Source organism: Gekko japonicus, unplaced genomic scaffold (genome assembly GCF_001447785.1).
Source record: "Gekko japonicus isolate JY-2015 unplaced genomic scaffold, Gekko_japonicus_V1.1 scaffold406, whole genome shotgun sequence".
NCBI lineage: Eukaryota > Metazoa > Chordata > Lepidosauria > Squamata > Gekkonidae > Gekko > Gekko japonicus.
In genome coordinates, this window is record NW_015171515.1 from 913,410 (window position 1) to 928,679 (window position 15,270).

At 41.9% G+C, this 15,270-nt stretch overlaps 1 protein-coding gene across 1 annotated transcript in view; it reads right to left on the reverse strand.

Moving 5' to 3' along the window:
• Nucleotides 1–379: 379 nt before the first annotated feature.
• The window catches only part of LOC107117281 (transcription factor COE1-like), a 27,298-nt gene continuing 12,407 nt past the window's right edge, over nucleotides 380–15,270 (reverse strand). The window contains exon 6 of the mRNA XM_015419376.1: nucleotides 380–1,516. Within this exon, the coding sequence (XP_015274862.1) occupies nucleotides 1,485–1,516 (32 nt within the window). The 3' untranslated portion in view covers nucleotides 380–1,484. The remainder of the gene's footprint in view (nucleotides 1,517–15,270) is intronic.

A 15,270-nucleotide genomic window follows, 5' to 3' on the forward strand; every position in this document is an offset into this window, starting at 1 on the left:
TTATAATGTATAAATATAACAATAACTTTGGCCAAAAAAAAATCACCCAAAATCTACATTATTTATAACTACGTACAAAACGCAATGGCAAAGACAAAAAACTGGGTAATGCATCCTCTGAAGTTTGCTGCACCTTTGACTAAGTATCTTACAAATAGTTCCCCAAAAATGGAGCAAAATTCCTGTAAGTGAGGATGGGATCTGTAACCTTCCTATCCTCTTCTGTCTTCTCCAGCTCTCTTTCATATTTTAATTTGCTGTTGAAGAAGCCATTTTACTTAAGAGATTATGTTTCCAAATGAAAGGGTTCATGAATACAAAAGCAATCGAAGCTCTAAACCAACCAATGTGTTTGTGTGCTTCTGAGCCGTTTGTGGGCTGGCAGGATGAATCCTGTCTCTGCTTCTTGACCCCCCCAAAGGAAAAAAACACAGAAACAAGCTATGGAAGATATTTTAGCTGAGAAAATGCAAAGAAAAATTGTATAAAAGTGGCTCACATTTGTGCCTTTATCCTGTTGCATCAAATCCCAAAGAGATTTGTATGCATAGACGGGTTAAACTGCATTTGAGAGAGTAAGAGAGGCCACTCATTTGATATAAGCTAAAGATAGAGAGCCATGCTAATCTAATTCTGCAGTTTCAGCATTATATCCAGAGGCACTGGGTTTTCAAGGTAACGTTGGGATATGCATGTCATTAGCTACACTTTTGCTAATTTTCTGTCTTGCATTATTTACACAATCACCTAAGTATGATATTCTAAGAGACAGAGGGGCAAAAAAGTCTTACTGCCCCTAAAATAGACTTGGAATTCTAATTAATGGTGTGTGTGTATGTGAATATATATCTATACCTCCACACAAACATACCAAGAATGCAAAACGTCAGATGAGCAAACTTTCTCCGGATGAGTAACACGCATGAGCCAACCCTTAACTGGCATGGCCCTTTATTCTTCTAAGGAAAGAAAACAACCACCCCTATCTGGCACTTCTACTTCTGTTCCGTACAAGCTCATTTTTAAGTGTTACCACTTGCCTTCTCTTCATGCAGCTTTTAAAAATATTTTAATTAAATAAAAGGGCCATCTGCAATAGCGCCCCCCTTCTCCCAGTATGACTTGTAACAGACAAATGGCAGCAGAGTTAAATCAAGGCTGGAAAAACCAAAAAAAAGACATGAATGGATTTTTTTCATGACACAAAATAATTCTTTCTCCCATGTACTTGGGATGGACAGCTCGAATGAACACCTTGCACTTCCAGATTCTTCATGAATTTCAGTATTATTTTGCAAGGATGGTGAGGCTTTAAACTGTATTTTGTTTAAAAACTTTGCAGATATTGTGAACTTCCTCTTTAAAAAAAGAAAAGAAAAGAAAAAAGGCCTGAGTTATAAGTTCCACTCTGGGACTTGTGTTAGATTTTGTTCCGAAGCAGAATCCAACCTTCTTCATTAGTACGATTCTTCAAGGCAATTCTTTCACATGGGGGGGACGATCATGCCAGATATAGCTGTTAAAACAGACAAGGGGGTGGGGAAAATAAGTCACTTTGTGCACGAGATCATCCATTCCAAACATTTACTAGCAGTGTATTAATCTATGCTACATTTAGGATTTTACACACTACACTGAGCAACAGCTTGGGGGAAAAACATGTACTAAAATAAGGCAATTACTCTAGAAGCACTTAATTCCAGTTGTGTAACCCTAGAAAATTAAATGTTTGTGGCAACAAACCTTAAGGATATGATAATATGTATTAGGAAGGAAGTCCCATGTAAATAAGTGAAAATATTAAACAAATCTGTTAAGTCTCAATCCAAATCTCCTTCATGAGAATCAGAAGTAACTTTTATACCGTTAGCAAATATCTTAGTCAGGGCTGCATTATGACTTTCATGGGCCCTAGGCACTTTTGCATTCATGGGCCCCTCCTAAAATTATTTTTGATATAACCTTAAATATTTTAACATTTTATTTTCCCCCTGTTTTACGCAAAATGTAATTAATTTTTGTGGGTCCTAAAATTTCATTTTTTTCTGAAAAAAACATTCAAACGTTTTCTTCGACCCCAAAACTTTATTTTTCCCTTCTGATTTTAAAAGAAATTAAAACATTTTTGTGGGCCCCTAAAAGTAATGGGGGTCCAAGGCACTGTGCCTACTGTTACTTCCGAAGCTACTCATGGATTTGAGCACGTTCAAATTTCATCTGCTTATTTTATATTTTGCTTTGCAATGCAGACAGTCTCACATACACATAACACTTCCCCCATCCTCCAACATTTAAGTCAACGAAACAACAGTTCATAAACTATTTCCTATTGTGCTGCCTGAGGGGAGTGCTTCACATTAATTGTAATCCAAACTTGGTTAACATATATATGTTGTAGCATGGCCGATTTTGAAAATCTGTTTCTTCATGGTTTGATAGTCCACATAGCAATGCAGTGATAATATATGTAAACACTGTATCGGCGATAATGTATGTAAACCTCAAGTGTACATTTAGTTTTGAGCTCACACCAGCAGCTATGATGTGTGTGTGTAATGTTGGCCTAGGAAGTAGTCACATGATGTAGACAAACCATGTGATTAAAGCTTACATATGTTATCACAGCTATGTAGGTCTCCAAGCAGGCAGAAACAACTGTTCGCCAATAGTCATGCCACTGCTATAACATATGCATCGTTTTCCATATCAGCCCCTGAAGAGGTGGCATTTATCAAACCATGTGATTAAAGCTTACATATGTTATCACAGCTATGTAGGTCTCCAAGCAGGCAGAAAAACTGTTCGCCAATAATGCCACAGCTATAACATATGCATTGTTTTCCATATCAGCCCCTGAAGAGGTGGCATTTATGAGGCTTCCACTCAAGCTGAGTTCCAGCTTTTCTCCTCAAAATCTCAAAAGTGTGCAAGGTGACCTACAGCACACAGTAAGAAATAAACTCTTCTAGTCAACAGACTAGAGCAGACTAGAACTGAAGCAATTACTTCAGTTTAAGGCCAGTTATCCATCACGTCAACTCCAATTGGACTAAATTGGCTCATATCAATCAGACTGCCATATAACTCATCTGTGGATCAGGCTGTTTGCACACTAGGCCTAAAAGGATCCACAGGGATAACCTATTGCCACCCCTTCTGTGTAATGCCAAAGTGAAACATTAGAAGTAAATACAATAATCACAACTGGGACTTGCACATAGCCCACATGGTTGGAACAAGACTGCCTCTTTAACATGCTGGTTGCATGGTTGTTTGTGAGAGGATGAAAAATGAATATGTCTTTTGACCAATGCACTTCACAAGGACATGACTTAAAATCAGTGCAGCCATCTCAGGCATCTGGGCAAATTATTTCTTGGGGAAGGACTCAACCCCATGTCTGGTTCTAATTCATTGTGCTTTAATTACAGCTGCAATAATTTGATAAGAACCAGCTAAAGGCTTGCAGACTTGGGGGTTAGGAAGTGGGAGGGAATATTTTCTCCACAAACATCACTGTATGCACAAGAATTACAGGACCAATCAGCAAAGGGAGAAGTTAATTTAAGCAAACATCAACAACTAGACAAAGTAAGACATGAATGCAAAATATATCTATGCAACTAGAACTTGGCATCCATAAGGTAAGACCTCTTCTGGCAGCATAATAACCATTCCCTTTAAAAATAAATCTGGAGTCTCTCTCATTTTCTCACAAATCAGAGATTTCAAATCAAAGTCCCTGAGTTAGATCAGAATCCCCTCTTTTCTAAGTAACAGAGGCAGGGTTTTTTCACTGATTCTTGCTTTTTAATGCAGATGCCCACGTTATATATCTTGCATTGTCCTCAAGGGTTCTCTCAGATCCCCAGAGCTACTTTTCAGGTAGCACAGTATAGCTGCAGTCTCTGTGTTCCCTGAAAGTAAGTGGGAAAGATCAATTCCATAAGCAGAGCTACACTCAAAGTCTTCTGGATCTAACCCCTTACAAAAAAATTCCAGTGGAATAGCAATTTGATTTTTTTTTTTTGCAAAAGAGTATCTGATGGCAGCTCATGGTTTAAATTTTAAATCATTTACTTTTCTGATAACACCCTGCATTTAAAGATTAGTTACTGAAAACCTGAAAATAGCAGCAAAGATTGTTTTAACTAGACATTGGAAAGTTGCTGAAATTCAAACACTTGATATTGCCAAAATGGAAGAATTATTGAAAATTACATGGAAAAGCAATGAAATACTTCGTAAACTACTAGAATGAAAATTGGAAAGAAATACCATTTGAATGGCATGCCAATATAATTGCATAATAAGAAATACTACATTTTCAAAAATCAACAAAAACATGGATGAAGCACGGAATCACACCAAACATTTTCACGTGGTTACCAAGTCAACAGTGATCATGACAACCCAAACACACAATACAATGAACATAGGAACAAGAGAACATTTTAACCATTGTTGGACTCATGGAACCATCGAGCTCTTACTTGATAACATAGGCAGCAGTGAATGAACATGCCCAATTATGTCCCAGATTTGTTCAACAAGAAGCTGAGATCACAGGATTGACTAGAGACACCCATGAACAGATGTCACAGTTTAACTCCAGGATCGAAATATACTATCCAGACTTCCAAATCTTTCTCAATATCTATGTAAAGGGATCAAGTTAGATTTCTCCTTCTCCAACCTACCGATAAGTTCCCATATAGGAGTTCTAAATCTGTTTGCAAACTCAGGCCCTGTTCACATGGAGCATTTGCCCCGCAGAAGGCACGATAGTCGGGCGGATTTTCCGGGTGCGATCACACCGGAACATCTGGGAGGCATAGCGCACCCGTGGCCAACCTGTGGCGTGCCACTGAAGATGTGCATTTAAAAGGTACCTGAAACAACCTACTGGCAAATGGTTTGCCATGGGCTGCATACAGTTTCCTGCGGTGTGATCGCACCAGTGTGCGGCTATTCCCCCGGGTTGTCCTCTTTGCTACACGCGCCGATGGAGAAAGCCCCAGTGTGCCGCCGTCGCGTCTGATCACCTAATGTCGGGTCAGAATGCGATGGCGCAAATAGTCACACCTCCCCCCTGCGTTTTCCAGCATGTGTGGCCAGGGCCAGAGTTTGTTTTTCTCCTATCAGCTACATTAGAGAAATCTGCCACCTAATTTATTGATATATTATCTATGACAATGCATTATATATAGCTGAGGATCGAAGGGGAAGCACTCCCCATGGTGACATATGCTAATATATGTCTTAAGGTAGTTTATGGAATTTTCAGTGGTGTACACAGGAATTAGGAGCTGTGGTGGCTCAAGTGGTTAAGACGCTGAACTGCAGGCTGTAGAAGGTCGGTAGTTCAGCAGTTCGAGACCCGAGTGTGCCGCATGGTGGAGTGAGCTCCCGTCTCTAGTTCCAGCTCCTGCAGTTCGAAAGCAAGAAATTGCAAGTAGATAAATAGGTACTGCTTCGGTGGGAAGGTAACAGCATTCCGTGCGCCTTGGTGTTTAGTCATGCTGGCCACATGACCACGGAAACGTCTTTGGACAGCGCTGGCTCTTCGGCTTTGAAATGGAGATGAGCACCACAACCCTAGAGTCGGATTCGACTGGCTTTCGAGCAAGGGAACCTTTACATTTACCTTTTACACAGGAATTGCATGCCCCTACAAATAAATGCCACCCAGGAAAATTATCTAAGAGGCTTTCCATAGATAATACACAAACCTTGAAAATACAGACTCATCAAGGTCCTTGCCACCACCATCCCATCCCTTTTTAGAAGGGTATAAACAAAAAATCTGTACTGCATAATGCATCTTGCAATCTCTCTGATGCCAACTGAATGTAGGAGCAATAATCACAATGAGCATGGAAAGCGGCTCTCAAAGAAAGGAGATGTGTGATTTCTTCTCATAGAACTCATATCCAGGAGCAAAGTGGGGAAAACCAGGGCCAGAGTGGGAATGGAAAACAAAGATAGGATACATTTGCAATTCAGGAGGGCCTGTGGTATGCTGCAAACCCATTAACATTATATGTTATCATTTCAGATATTAAAAAGATCTTTAAAATGTCATGACTCATGGGATTATATTACAGGATGTGTATACCTGTGTCACAAGCCTATACTGGTCTAGACAAAGTGATGATTGTGCTCTGGTCATAATACGGTGTCAAAACAAAGATGGGTCATCTTAGGAATGCATGCTGATGGGCAATGGGGAAACAGAAGATTATTTTATGTCAAGAAAGAAATGGTTAGATACTCAGAAGATTATTCGCATGTACCCTAGCCTTCCTCCAGCTTTATTGGTACTTCCTCCAACTACTTCTATTAGAGGAAGAGCTACTTAAGTTGGAGGAAGACTTCTTAAGATGGAAGAAGACTTCAGACTTTGATCAGTGGAGTGGTGGGATATATTCCATCCTCTATGGAGTCACCATGATCTTTCCTGTGCAACTGTCCTTTCTAATTCCTCATTATTATTAAACTGTCAGGATAAGTAGTGATGAACAAGAGCAGAACTAGATAAGAGGCTGAGAGCTCCAGAAAGTTCCCAGTGGGTTCCCCCCCCCCTCATAAAAATCAGGTGCACAGGGACATAAGCCAATCAGGACCATAGCATGAAGAAATGCTTTGTTTTTTTAAAAGCATTTTCTCCATGCAGTTTTCCTGACTTGAGACAGCCGTGTGGAGCCTATTTGCCAGACTAGGGCAAGCAAACATGTCCAGGGCTTGAATCAGTATATCTGCCCCATCAGGGCAAACAGCAGTTCTATGCAGCCATTTCAAGTAGTGGTGGTAGAGGGAAAGCTTCATTCCCCCTTCACTCTGTGATCTCAATCAGAATCTGGGCCACATATACTCATTTCCACATTTTAAAAAACCACCAGGAGGTCCATTCATGGAACTCCCAGTATCTTGTCTAGTTCTGCCTGGAAATATTTTTACAGATTTTCTATAATGAGCATTTATGATAACTCCACAATAATTTTCTAAGTAAAGATGATTCCTCCTTTTAGGAAAGTTTAATGTCTCACTGGAGGTAACAGTAAGAGATTGTGTCAATGGAACAGGAATGGTGTAATATATAGCCCAGATATAGTTTTTTTCCCAAAGAATACCGATCATTATTATTATTACCACTGAAGCCTAATACTTCTGAATTAAATTACAAGTCAAAAGACAGAATGACATTCTGAATTTCTTCCTGCTTAAAAGGTTTCATATTTCCATTCTGCCAGGGCCTTATTGTGCTACTTTTTTACTTTAAGTGCAGTGTGTAACAAGACCACCTAGGCTTTTTCCTGCTTCAACCTGCAATTGATTTTGAAAAAGAAAATATCACAGAGAATTTCTCTAGTTATGAGAGCAAAACCTCCTTACAAAAGGAAGATTTTAAAACAAAAACCACGAATGAAGATTATTTCTCCTTATTATGTCATAATGTGTATGCAAAGATGTTATATCAAAGAAAAAAATGAAAACAAACATGTACTTCACATCTTTGCAAACTACACAGCAAGAATACAAGGCTGTTGTTCTAGTGAAGGGTTTGATTGATCTCTGACCTTTATAAGCAAAGTCTGATAGTGAAGTATCCAGAAACCTAAGAGGGAAAAGGCAGGCATGCCTTACAGATAATGCCTTTCTGAGTAGTCACTCCATGCCCTGGCTAGGCTTGATGACATAGTTCTGCAAGAGAAATCTCTTTCCATTCATAACCAGAAGTTCAGTTGTGCCCCCAAAATGACCTGCCTACCTTATTTTTTCTCTCATGGAAGACGACCAACTCCTGAGCCAAAATTAGGATAGAGGCTGAAGTCAGCATGCTGTTAGAGCATTTCAAATAAGGATGTGCAATATATAGTGGTTAATCTCTACTAGGGATATGTAACACCCATCTCTTTATTTTTATGGATATTACCACCACCATATTGGCATACTTATCCATAAAAACACATATCTGAACTGTGCATTACATGGCTTTCATTATCTGCAATTGCTTATCATATTCCCTATAGAAAAGCACATAATAGTATAGATCTGAATCACTGTTATAAATTACAAGGACAATGATTTCAACTGCACGCATCATTCAAAAGCACACACAACAGTGTAGATGAGAGCCATGGCTGCATGTCACATGCACAATTAGGGATGGGCATGAACCAGCTTATGAACTAAAGTTTGTGATGAATTTTGGCCAGTTCATAATTCATAAAGTGAAGTTCATGGCAGATCAACTGGCACAAACTTTCCACAAACTTTCCAGCTGTTTGTGGTGGTTCATGAATGGATACATTTCCAGACTGTCTCCACACAGTCTAAATGTTTACCAAACTTCAAAGCCACAGGGAGGGGGTGAAACTTGGAGGGCATGTAGAGGAGTATCTGGAAAAGGTCCCCTGTGACTCTGATGGCTCTAGTTTGCACAGGATCCATTCTATACACTCCTGAACCTCCTGAACCTGCACCTGGCAAAATGACTGCCTGTCATTTCCCCAGAAACCAATTTCCTGGGGACACCTCCTTTGGGGGGACTGTAACTCAAACCGTTACAGACTTGGTGGGCAGGTAGAGGAAAGTCAGCCTCACCGGACTTGGAGGGTAGGTAGAGGAAAGTCAGCCAGAGATTCCCTGTGAGTTTTGTGTCTCTAGCACACCGGAGGGAATTCATTTAGCCCCTAGAAGTTCATGATGGTTTGTGGTTTCCAAAGTGAGCAAACCACAAACCAAACTGCATTTTCCCAGTTTGTGCCCATCCCTATGCACAATTGGCTTATTTGTGTAGGAGTCTGCCCATGAAGGGAGGTGATAACAGTAATATATATATACAGAGGTGCTGCCTGTTAGAGCCAGCGTGGTATAGTGGTTAAGAGTAGGGATGCTAATCTGGAGAGCCGGGTTTGATTCCTACGCATGAAGCCTGCTGGGTGACCTTGGGCCAGTCACAGTTCTCTCAGAACTCTCTCAGCCCCACCTACCTCACAAGGTGCCTGTTGTGGGGAGAGGAAGCAAAGGCAATTGTAAGCTACTTTGAGTCTTCTTAAGGTAGAGAAAACCGGGGTATAAAACCCAACTTTTCTTCTTCGACATAGTAAATATTCATTTCACTTGGGGATCAGACAAACACTCAATTTGTGGCTACGCTAATCCCTATTTATGTGGCCAGTATCTTACTGGGACACTAGAATTCCATGGATGATGAAAGAGGCAGTAAAGTAATAATTGCTAACTCATATGATTCTATTTATTTGATCATGAAAACATAATAGACAACCAACAATGTAGATCTGAATCACTGTTATGCACTGCACACACAACAAACATAAATCCATACAGAAATGTTTATCAGTCAACTATTAATTGCAACAGTAATATACCAGTGTTTTGTCACCACAGTGAGTGCTGCTGCCAATACTCCCTCTAAGCTGTGAAGTCTTGTGAGCAAAAATTCTACTTTGAGAGCTCCTGCCATTAAAGTTGTGAGCAAGCAATCTGGCTACTGCATAAATTAGTTTGCTTTGGAGGCATCCTTTCTGAGCTAAGACAAAAATGTGTGAGCTGGAGGCTAAAAAACTGAGCTAACTCACACTAACTCAGTTTAGAGGGAACACTGGTTGCTGCTAATATCCTGGCACAACTCAAGATACATCTAGCACCTCACATATACTGGATATAATCCTTTAAATCTTTTGCTTATGCCACAGTTCTACCCACCTTTTATCTCCATGGTCCTGTTATCCTCTTGTTCTCCAACTGCTATGGCATGCAGGACTCTAGGAGTGCTGCATAACAACTGAGGGAGAGAGTCAGAGGAGCATCAGCTACCTCGTTTTCTAATTTTGCAAAAGTTTTAGAATCAAACCCAAAGAGATGATGGGAGATCTGTGATTGGATCTGCAATGATTTTTTTAAAATAAACAGCAGCTCCATATCTCCCTGATTTGGACTGGAGATGCATGGGGGAAGGGAGAAGTGTGCAATCTCCCCCAAATGATTTCACTTATCAAAACCAGGTGTACTATTAGCCCTAGAAAGGAAAAGGGATGGGCACCTACCAGGGGTGGATTGGGGAAAAGTCCTGGTGGGCTGATGAACTGGAGGGCCACCAACCCTGCCAGGGTCATTCTGGTTCTGAATGAGGCAAGAGAAGCCCAATGCAAGGCAAGTGGGAACCACTGCAAGCCACTGGACTTCGTTTTGAATTATATGGGTGGGCGGAAGCTGCCACTGCAAGCTGATGGCCCCTTATTCATGCCAGGTGGATGGGAGCTGCTGCCGCAAGTCAGTAGACCCTCCCCCATGTGAGGCTGGCAGGAGCCAGGACCAATGTTGCCATGTGTAGCCAGCAAAGTGAGCCAGTGTCATGCCTGTACCGACCCGGCACCTGGGAGCTCTGAAACTGAGGACTCCATGCCTTTAACATCATCAGAAGCACGAGAGTCCTCACCAAACCTAAGTGCCGGGGAGGATGAACGCCAAACCCCAGGACAGTTTGCACCTGAAGCCAATCGGGCAATGCCTGGCCCAGCAACACGCCACCCGATTCTCCGCCACCTGTTGACTGGCTGAGGAATCAGAGACGCCGGGATTTGGCAACCAGGCACAAGGAGGCATGCTTGCGCGGTTGGTGATCATTAAGCCCAGATTACTAACAGAATCAAGGACTTCGCGAAGCCGTGCTAATGAGATAATGACCCAGCACGCTATTTGAACGCTACACACACCTAATGTAGCTAATCCTAATGAGTTTCTGCCTATTGTGCTAATGAGTTCCTGCTAGGCGTAGCCAACTCAGGAGCCAGCCGGAACTCTGTTCCTGTGCGTTCGTGCCCAAAAATAGCCCTGACTATAACTACTGCCAGTGATGCTCCTTATACTAATGTACTAATTCTGTGATGCTCAGAGAATCATTGGCATGCACAGAATCGATGTGGCTTTCAGGGTTTCTCGGGTGCTTTCAAAAGCAAGCTAAAACCCACAGGGGCTAGTCTGCCGGAGCAGTGGTGAGAATGAGTCCTTAAATTCTTTCCCATTTGTGAAGGGTTTCTTGCTCCATGTTAAGCATAAATTTCCCTTTTTCACTGAGAAGCGAGTGCACTCGCATTCCAGGATTAGAGGGCTGAAAATGTAGCTCTGCTAAGTCATCCCAACTCTGTACATTCTGCATGCAAAGAGGAGAGCAGGACTGTGCGTACTGACCCTGACCCTGGACATACAACCATCTACAATGAGGCCTGTGCACAGAGGTCAATTCGGGGGGGATCGCGGGGGATCGCAGTTCCCCCGGGTGAGGTGCGGGGGATGGGGCACACGACGAAGCCCTGCCCCCCGCTTCCAGCCCTCATTCAGCCAGGAGGAGGCAGGAGAAGAGGGAGGGTAAGTTGCTTCCTCCCCGCCTCTCCCCACCCCTGCCTGCCTGGGGCCAGGGAGGGCCTTGGCGGGGCTTCCTCGCACTCCCGCTGGCCTTGCAGGTCCACCACCGGGCCCCTGGTGTCACGGGGTGTGGCATATGCTAATGAGTTATGCTAATGAGTTCCCCTAGGTGTGGCATATGCTAATGGTTTATGCTAATGAGTTCCCCTAGCTCTTTTTCTACGAAATGACCCCTGAGGAAGACCTTCCTGACAGTTAGAGTGGTTCCTCAGTGGAACAGACTTCTTTGGGAGGTGGTGGGGTCTCCTAGTTTGGAGGTTTTCAAACAGAGGCTAGATGGCCATCTGACAGCAATGCTGATTCTGTGAAGTTAGGGAGGGCAGGAAGGGTTGCCTCAGTGCTTAGTTCTTGTGGCCCTTTCTTACATGCCCAGGGAAATGCATTGGGGTCAGGAAGCAATTTTTCTCCAGGCCAGTTTGGTTGGAGATCCTGGAGGTTTTTTTGTCATCTTCTGGGCATGGAACAGTAGTCACTGGGAATGTGGAGGGGGAGGTATTTGTGAATTTCATGCATCATGCAGGGGGTTGGACTAGATGACTCTGGAGGTGCCTTCTAACTCTATGATTCTATGAAGAGGCCAGGCACAAACTGGCAGCCCTCACCCCATGCAAGGTGAACAGGAGCTGCTGCAATTGGATGGTGCTTACTTTTAGGCTGCTCTTCCTCCCTCCCTCTATTGTGGGGCAGCACCAGGGAACACGGTCCTTTCCCAGGGCCATTTTGGCTTCGCAGTGTCCCACTAGAACCTATCATTTTTTTCTTTTTAGAGCTAATAACATAATGCAGAGGGGTGCATGTGTATAGGTTTGGATACATGACACTATGTAGGAAGGGGAAGTTTACACCAACTCCCACTTCCTTCCATGACCCCAGTTTGAATCCAGGATGTGTGTGGCTGCAATTTACTGCTGGGAAGATATAACTGTAGATTTCCCAGGTCTCATCTAGTTTGACCCTTTAGTCTTGAGGCCACTTAACCTAAGCTTTTTAAGCAATATCCGCTCACAGGATTGGGTCCATTTGTTGCCTAAATGCATGGCTTGTTTTTAACATCAAATTCATGTTTAACAATATATTTGACTGACACTTTTTGTTTTTAATTTTTAATTTTATTTTGATAAACCATTTTACAATATCATAAATGACTGACACTTTATGACAGCTATGCTTCTGCTTTTGCTATTGATTCATACTCTCAGGAGAAGAAAGTCAAGCCATTTTTAACCACCGGGAATTTTTTTGACCCTTCAAAATTCGTTCCAGTTGAAATTGTAAATCAAAAAACCATGAAATGCTAAAGAAATCCATGAGTTCTTTCATTGTGATCTCCCACACACAGCTCCTAGTAAAAGTAAAGGTAAAAGTTCCCTTGCTCGAAAGCCAGTTGAATCTGACTCTAGGGTTGCGGTGCTCATCTCCGTTTCAAACCCGAAGAGCCAGCACTGTCCGAAGACATTTCCGTGGTCATGTGGCCGGCATGACTAAACACCAAGGTGCACGGAATGCTGTTACCTTCCCACTGAAGTGGTACCTATTTATCTACTTGCAATTTCTTGCATTCGAACTGCTAGGTTGGCAGGAGCTGGAACTAGAGACGGGAGCTCACTCCGTCATGCGGCACACTCGGGTCTCGAACTGCTGAACTACCGACCTTCCACAGCCTGCAGTTCAGCGTCTTAACCACTTGAGCCACCACAGCTCCTTACAGCTCCTAGAGTGGATTGCATAAAATCAGTTCTCCATAGATTGCATCTTTTATGGTTAAAAAAAAATAACCCATTGCAATTTAAGATTAAAATTAAGATTTTGACTATTTAGATATAACATGCTTTGGATTTTTTCAGCCCTTTGCTAGACTGAGTGCAGTATTTATTTTTAGTCATCATCAATGTCAAAAAGAAAAGAAAATAATTGCTTTCCATTCTGCTTGTATGTTTAAAAGGAAGTACCTTCTTTCCTCTGCAGTTACAAACTTGATTTTTCAGAGACATGTGACAAGGCCAAGAGAGTCTTTAGTACATTAGACACATTGGGGATAGGTGATTCTTAAGTAAAGCTCATATGAAGTAGCTTAAAGGCAATGGGAAAGAATTTGCTGTTTATCACCAAATTCTGCGAGATATGCAGACGGGCTTATGAGGCTAGAAAAAAGACCTCAGGTCTAGGTGAACTAGGTGAACTATAGCAAGCATCCAGAAGCCTCTCCACCTCTGGCACAGTTTGAGGCAGCTGGTGATTATGAGAACCCTTCTTGTCTAAGTGAGCATGAAAATGTATACTCCTCTAGGTGCTTTAGAATGTGTAATTATGAGGGAGGCTTAAACACAGTAGGACTGCCACCCAGCAGACCAAAACCAACAATGAAATGGAAGAATTTTGTTTTTATGCTGTACATCAGAAGTCTAGGTATTAAATGAACCTTTTATTTACTGGATCTGAACAAGGAACAAGAAGAACAATTTTATAATATGCACCCATTCTATCAAAGGCTATTACGGTATTTGTAAATGAAAGTTAAGTATGCAGAAATGTGAGGACACAGGATTATTTAAATTAGATCAGTGCCTATGAACTACAAGGTTAGATTGAGTTCAGTGAAGATATATCTGTGACCCTAAAAAAGTTAAGTACGGAAAATGAGGGTGACTCAAATGATCATTTTAGGTGATAATTACTAGGAGAAATTACCATAAGTCTGTTTTATGGTGTAGTTGCTGGCTGTTTGGATGCTCTGACATGAAAAATATAGACAGCAACTTTGGAGTTTACCCACTAGTTGCCCCTTGGCTGCCTTTAATGCTATACTACTTCACTGTTCTTATACTAATCTTAAAGCATTTCCTTCATGCACAACTTTTCTTCTCAGAGCTGGGAACAAGAATCCTCCAAATCCTACAAAGCCACTTCTACAAGCCCATTCTCTTTTCAGAGAGTAGCACCTTCAGTCATCTAGTACCTGCTTTTAAAATAGGAGTTTCACAACCAATTTGCAATCTGGTATGGAAGGCAACTTTTAAAGGAAATAAAAATCCACTAGGCTAGAGAAAGCATCTTTGTATAAACTGAAGCAGCACCTTGCATCACATATTCTTATTTTTTCTGAACTGAAACAATTACACTCATGCATTCTATAAAGAATTTGCTTCATTATGGAAACAAATAAAGAAGAAGCCCCCCCCCCACACACACACACACTCTGAATGGAGATTCTTAAGCTTGGTTAATAAAGTAATGAACTAGCCAGGTTTCACTTATGCTAAAAAAAATGCCTATAAGACCTTGCAGACTCACTGTTTTAAAAAGACAAAAGGTCTTATAATGTGGGGGAGCATCAGGACCAGCAAAAAGGACCATGGAAGACTTCTGCCCTGACCGGTTATGGGAAAGTATGAACCTCTGAGGTTCAAAGAAACCAGCAAGTGGAATGCTAAAGAACAACAAACAGGTCACAGAATGTAAATAAGGCCTGGTAATTCACTGCATGATGTTCTGTGGCAGATCATGCCCTCCCCCCCAATTTCAGTATGCATGCATCCCATAATATAGATTAAGCATTAAGTGGTAACCTGTAGTCTTAACACATACTGATGACATGTCTGAGAATCCAACTGAACAATTTCTCTCTGGCTGATTTCCCACAAGCTGCTGCTCCGCGCTCATTCCTCCCTTTGCCCCGATTGTATGTGTCAATTTCACACCATGTGCTGCGCGGCCGCATTATGCACCACAGCATTTCCCAATTTCCCCCGCGTCTACTCAATCCTGTTTTCTGAGGATTGAGTAGACGCAGGGGAAATAGGGTGAAGCTGCGGAGCAAAA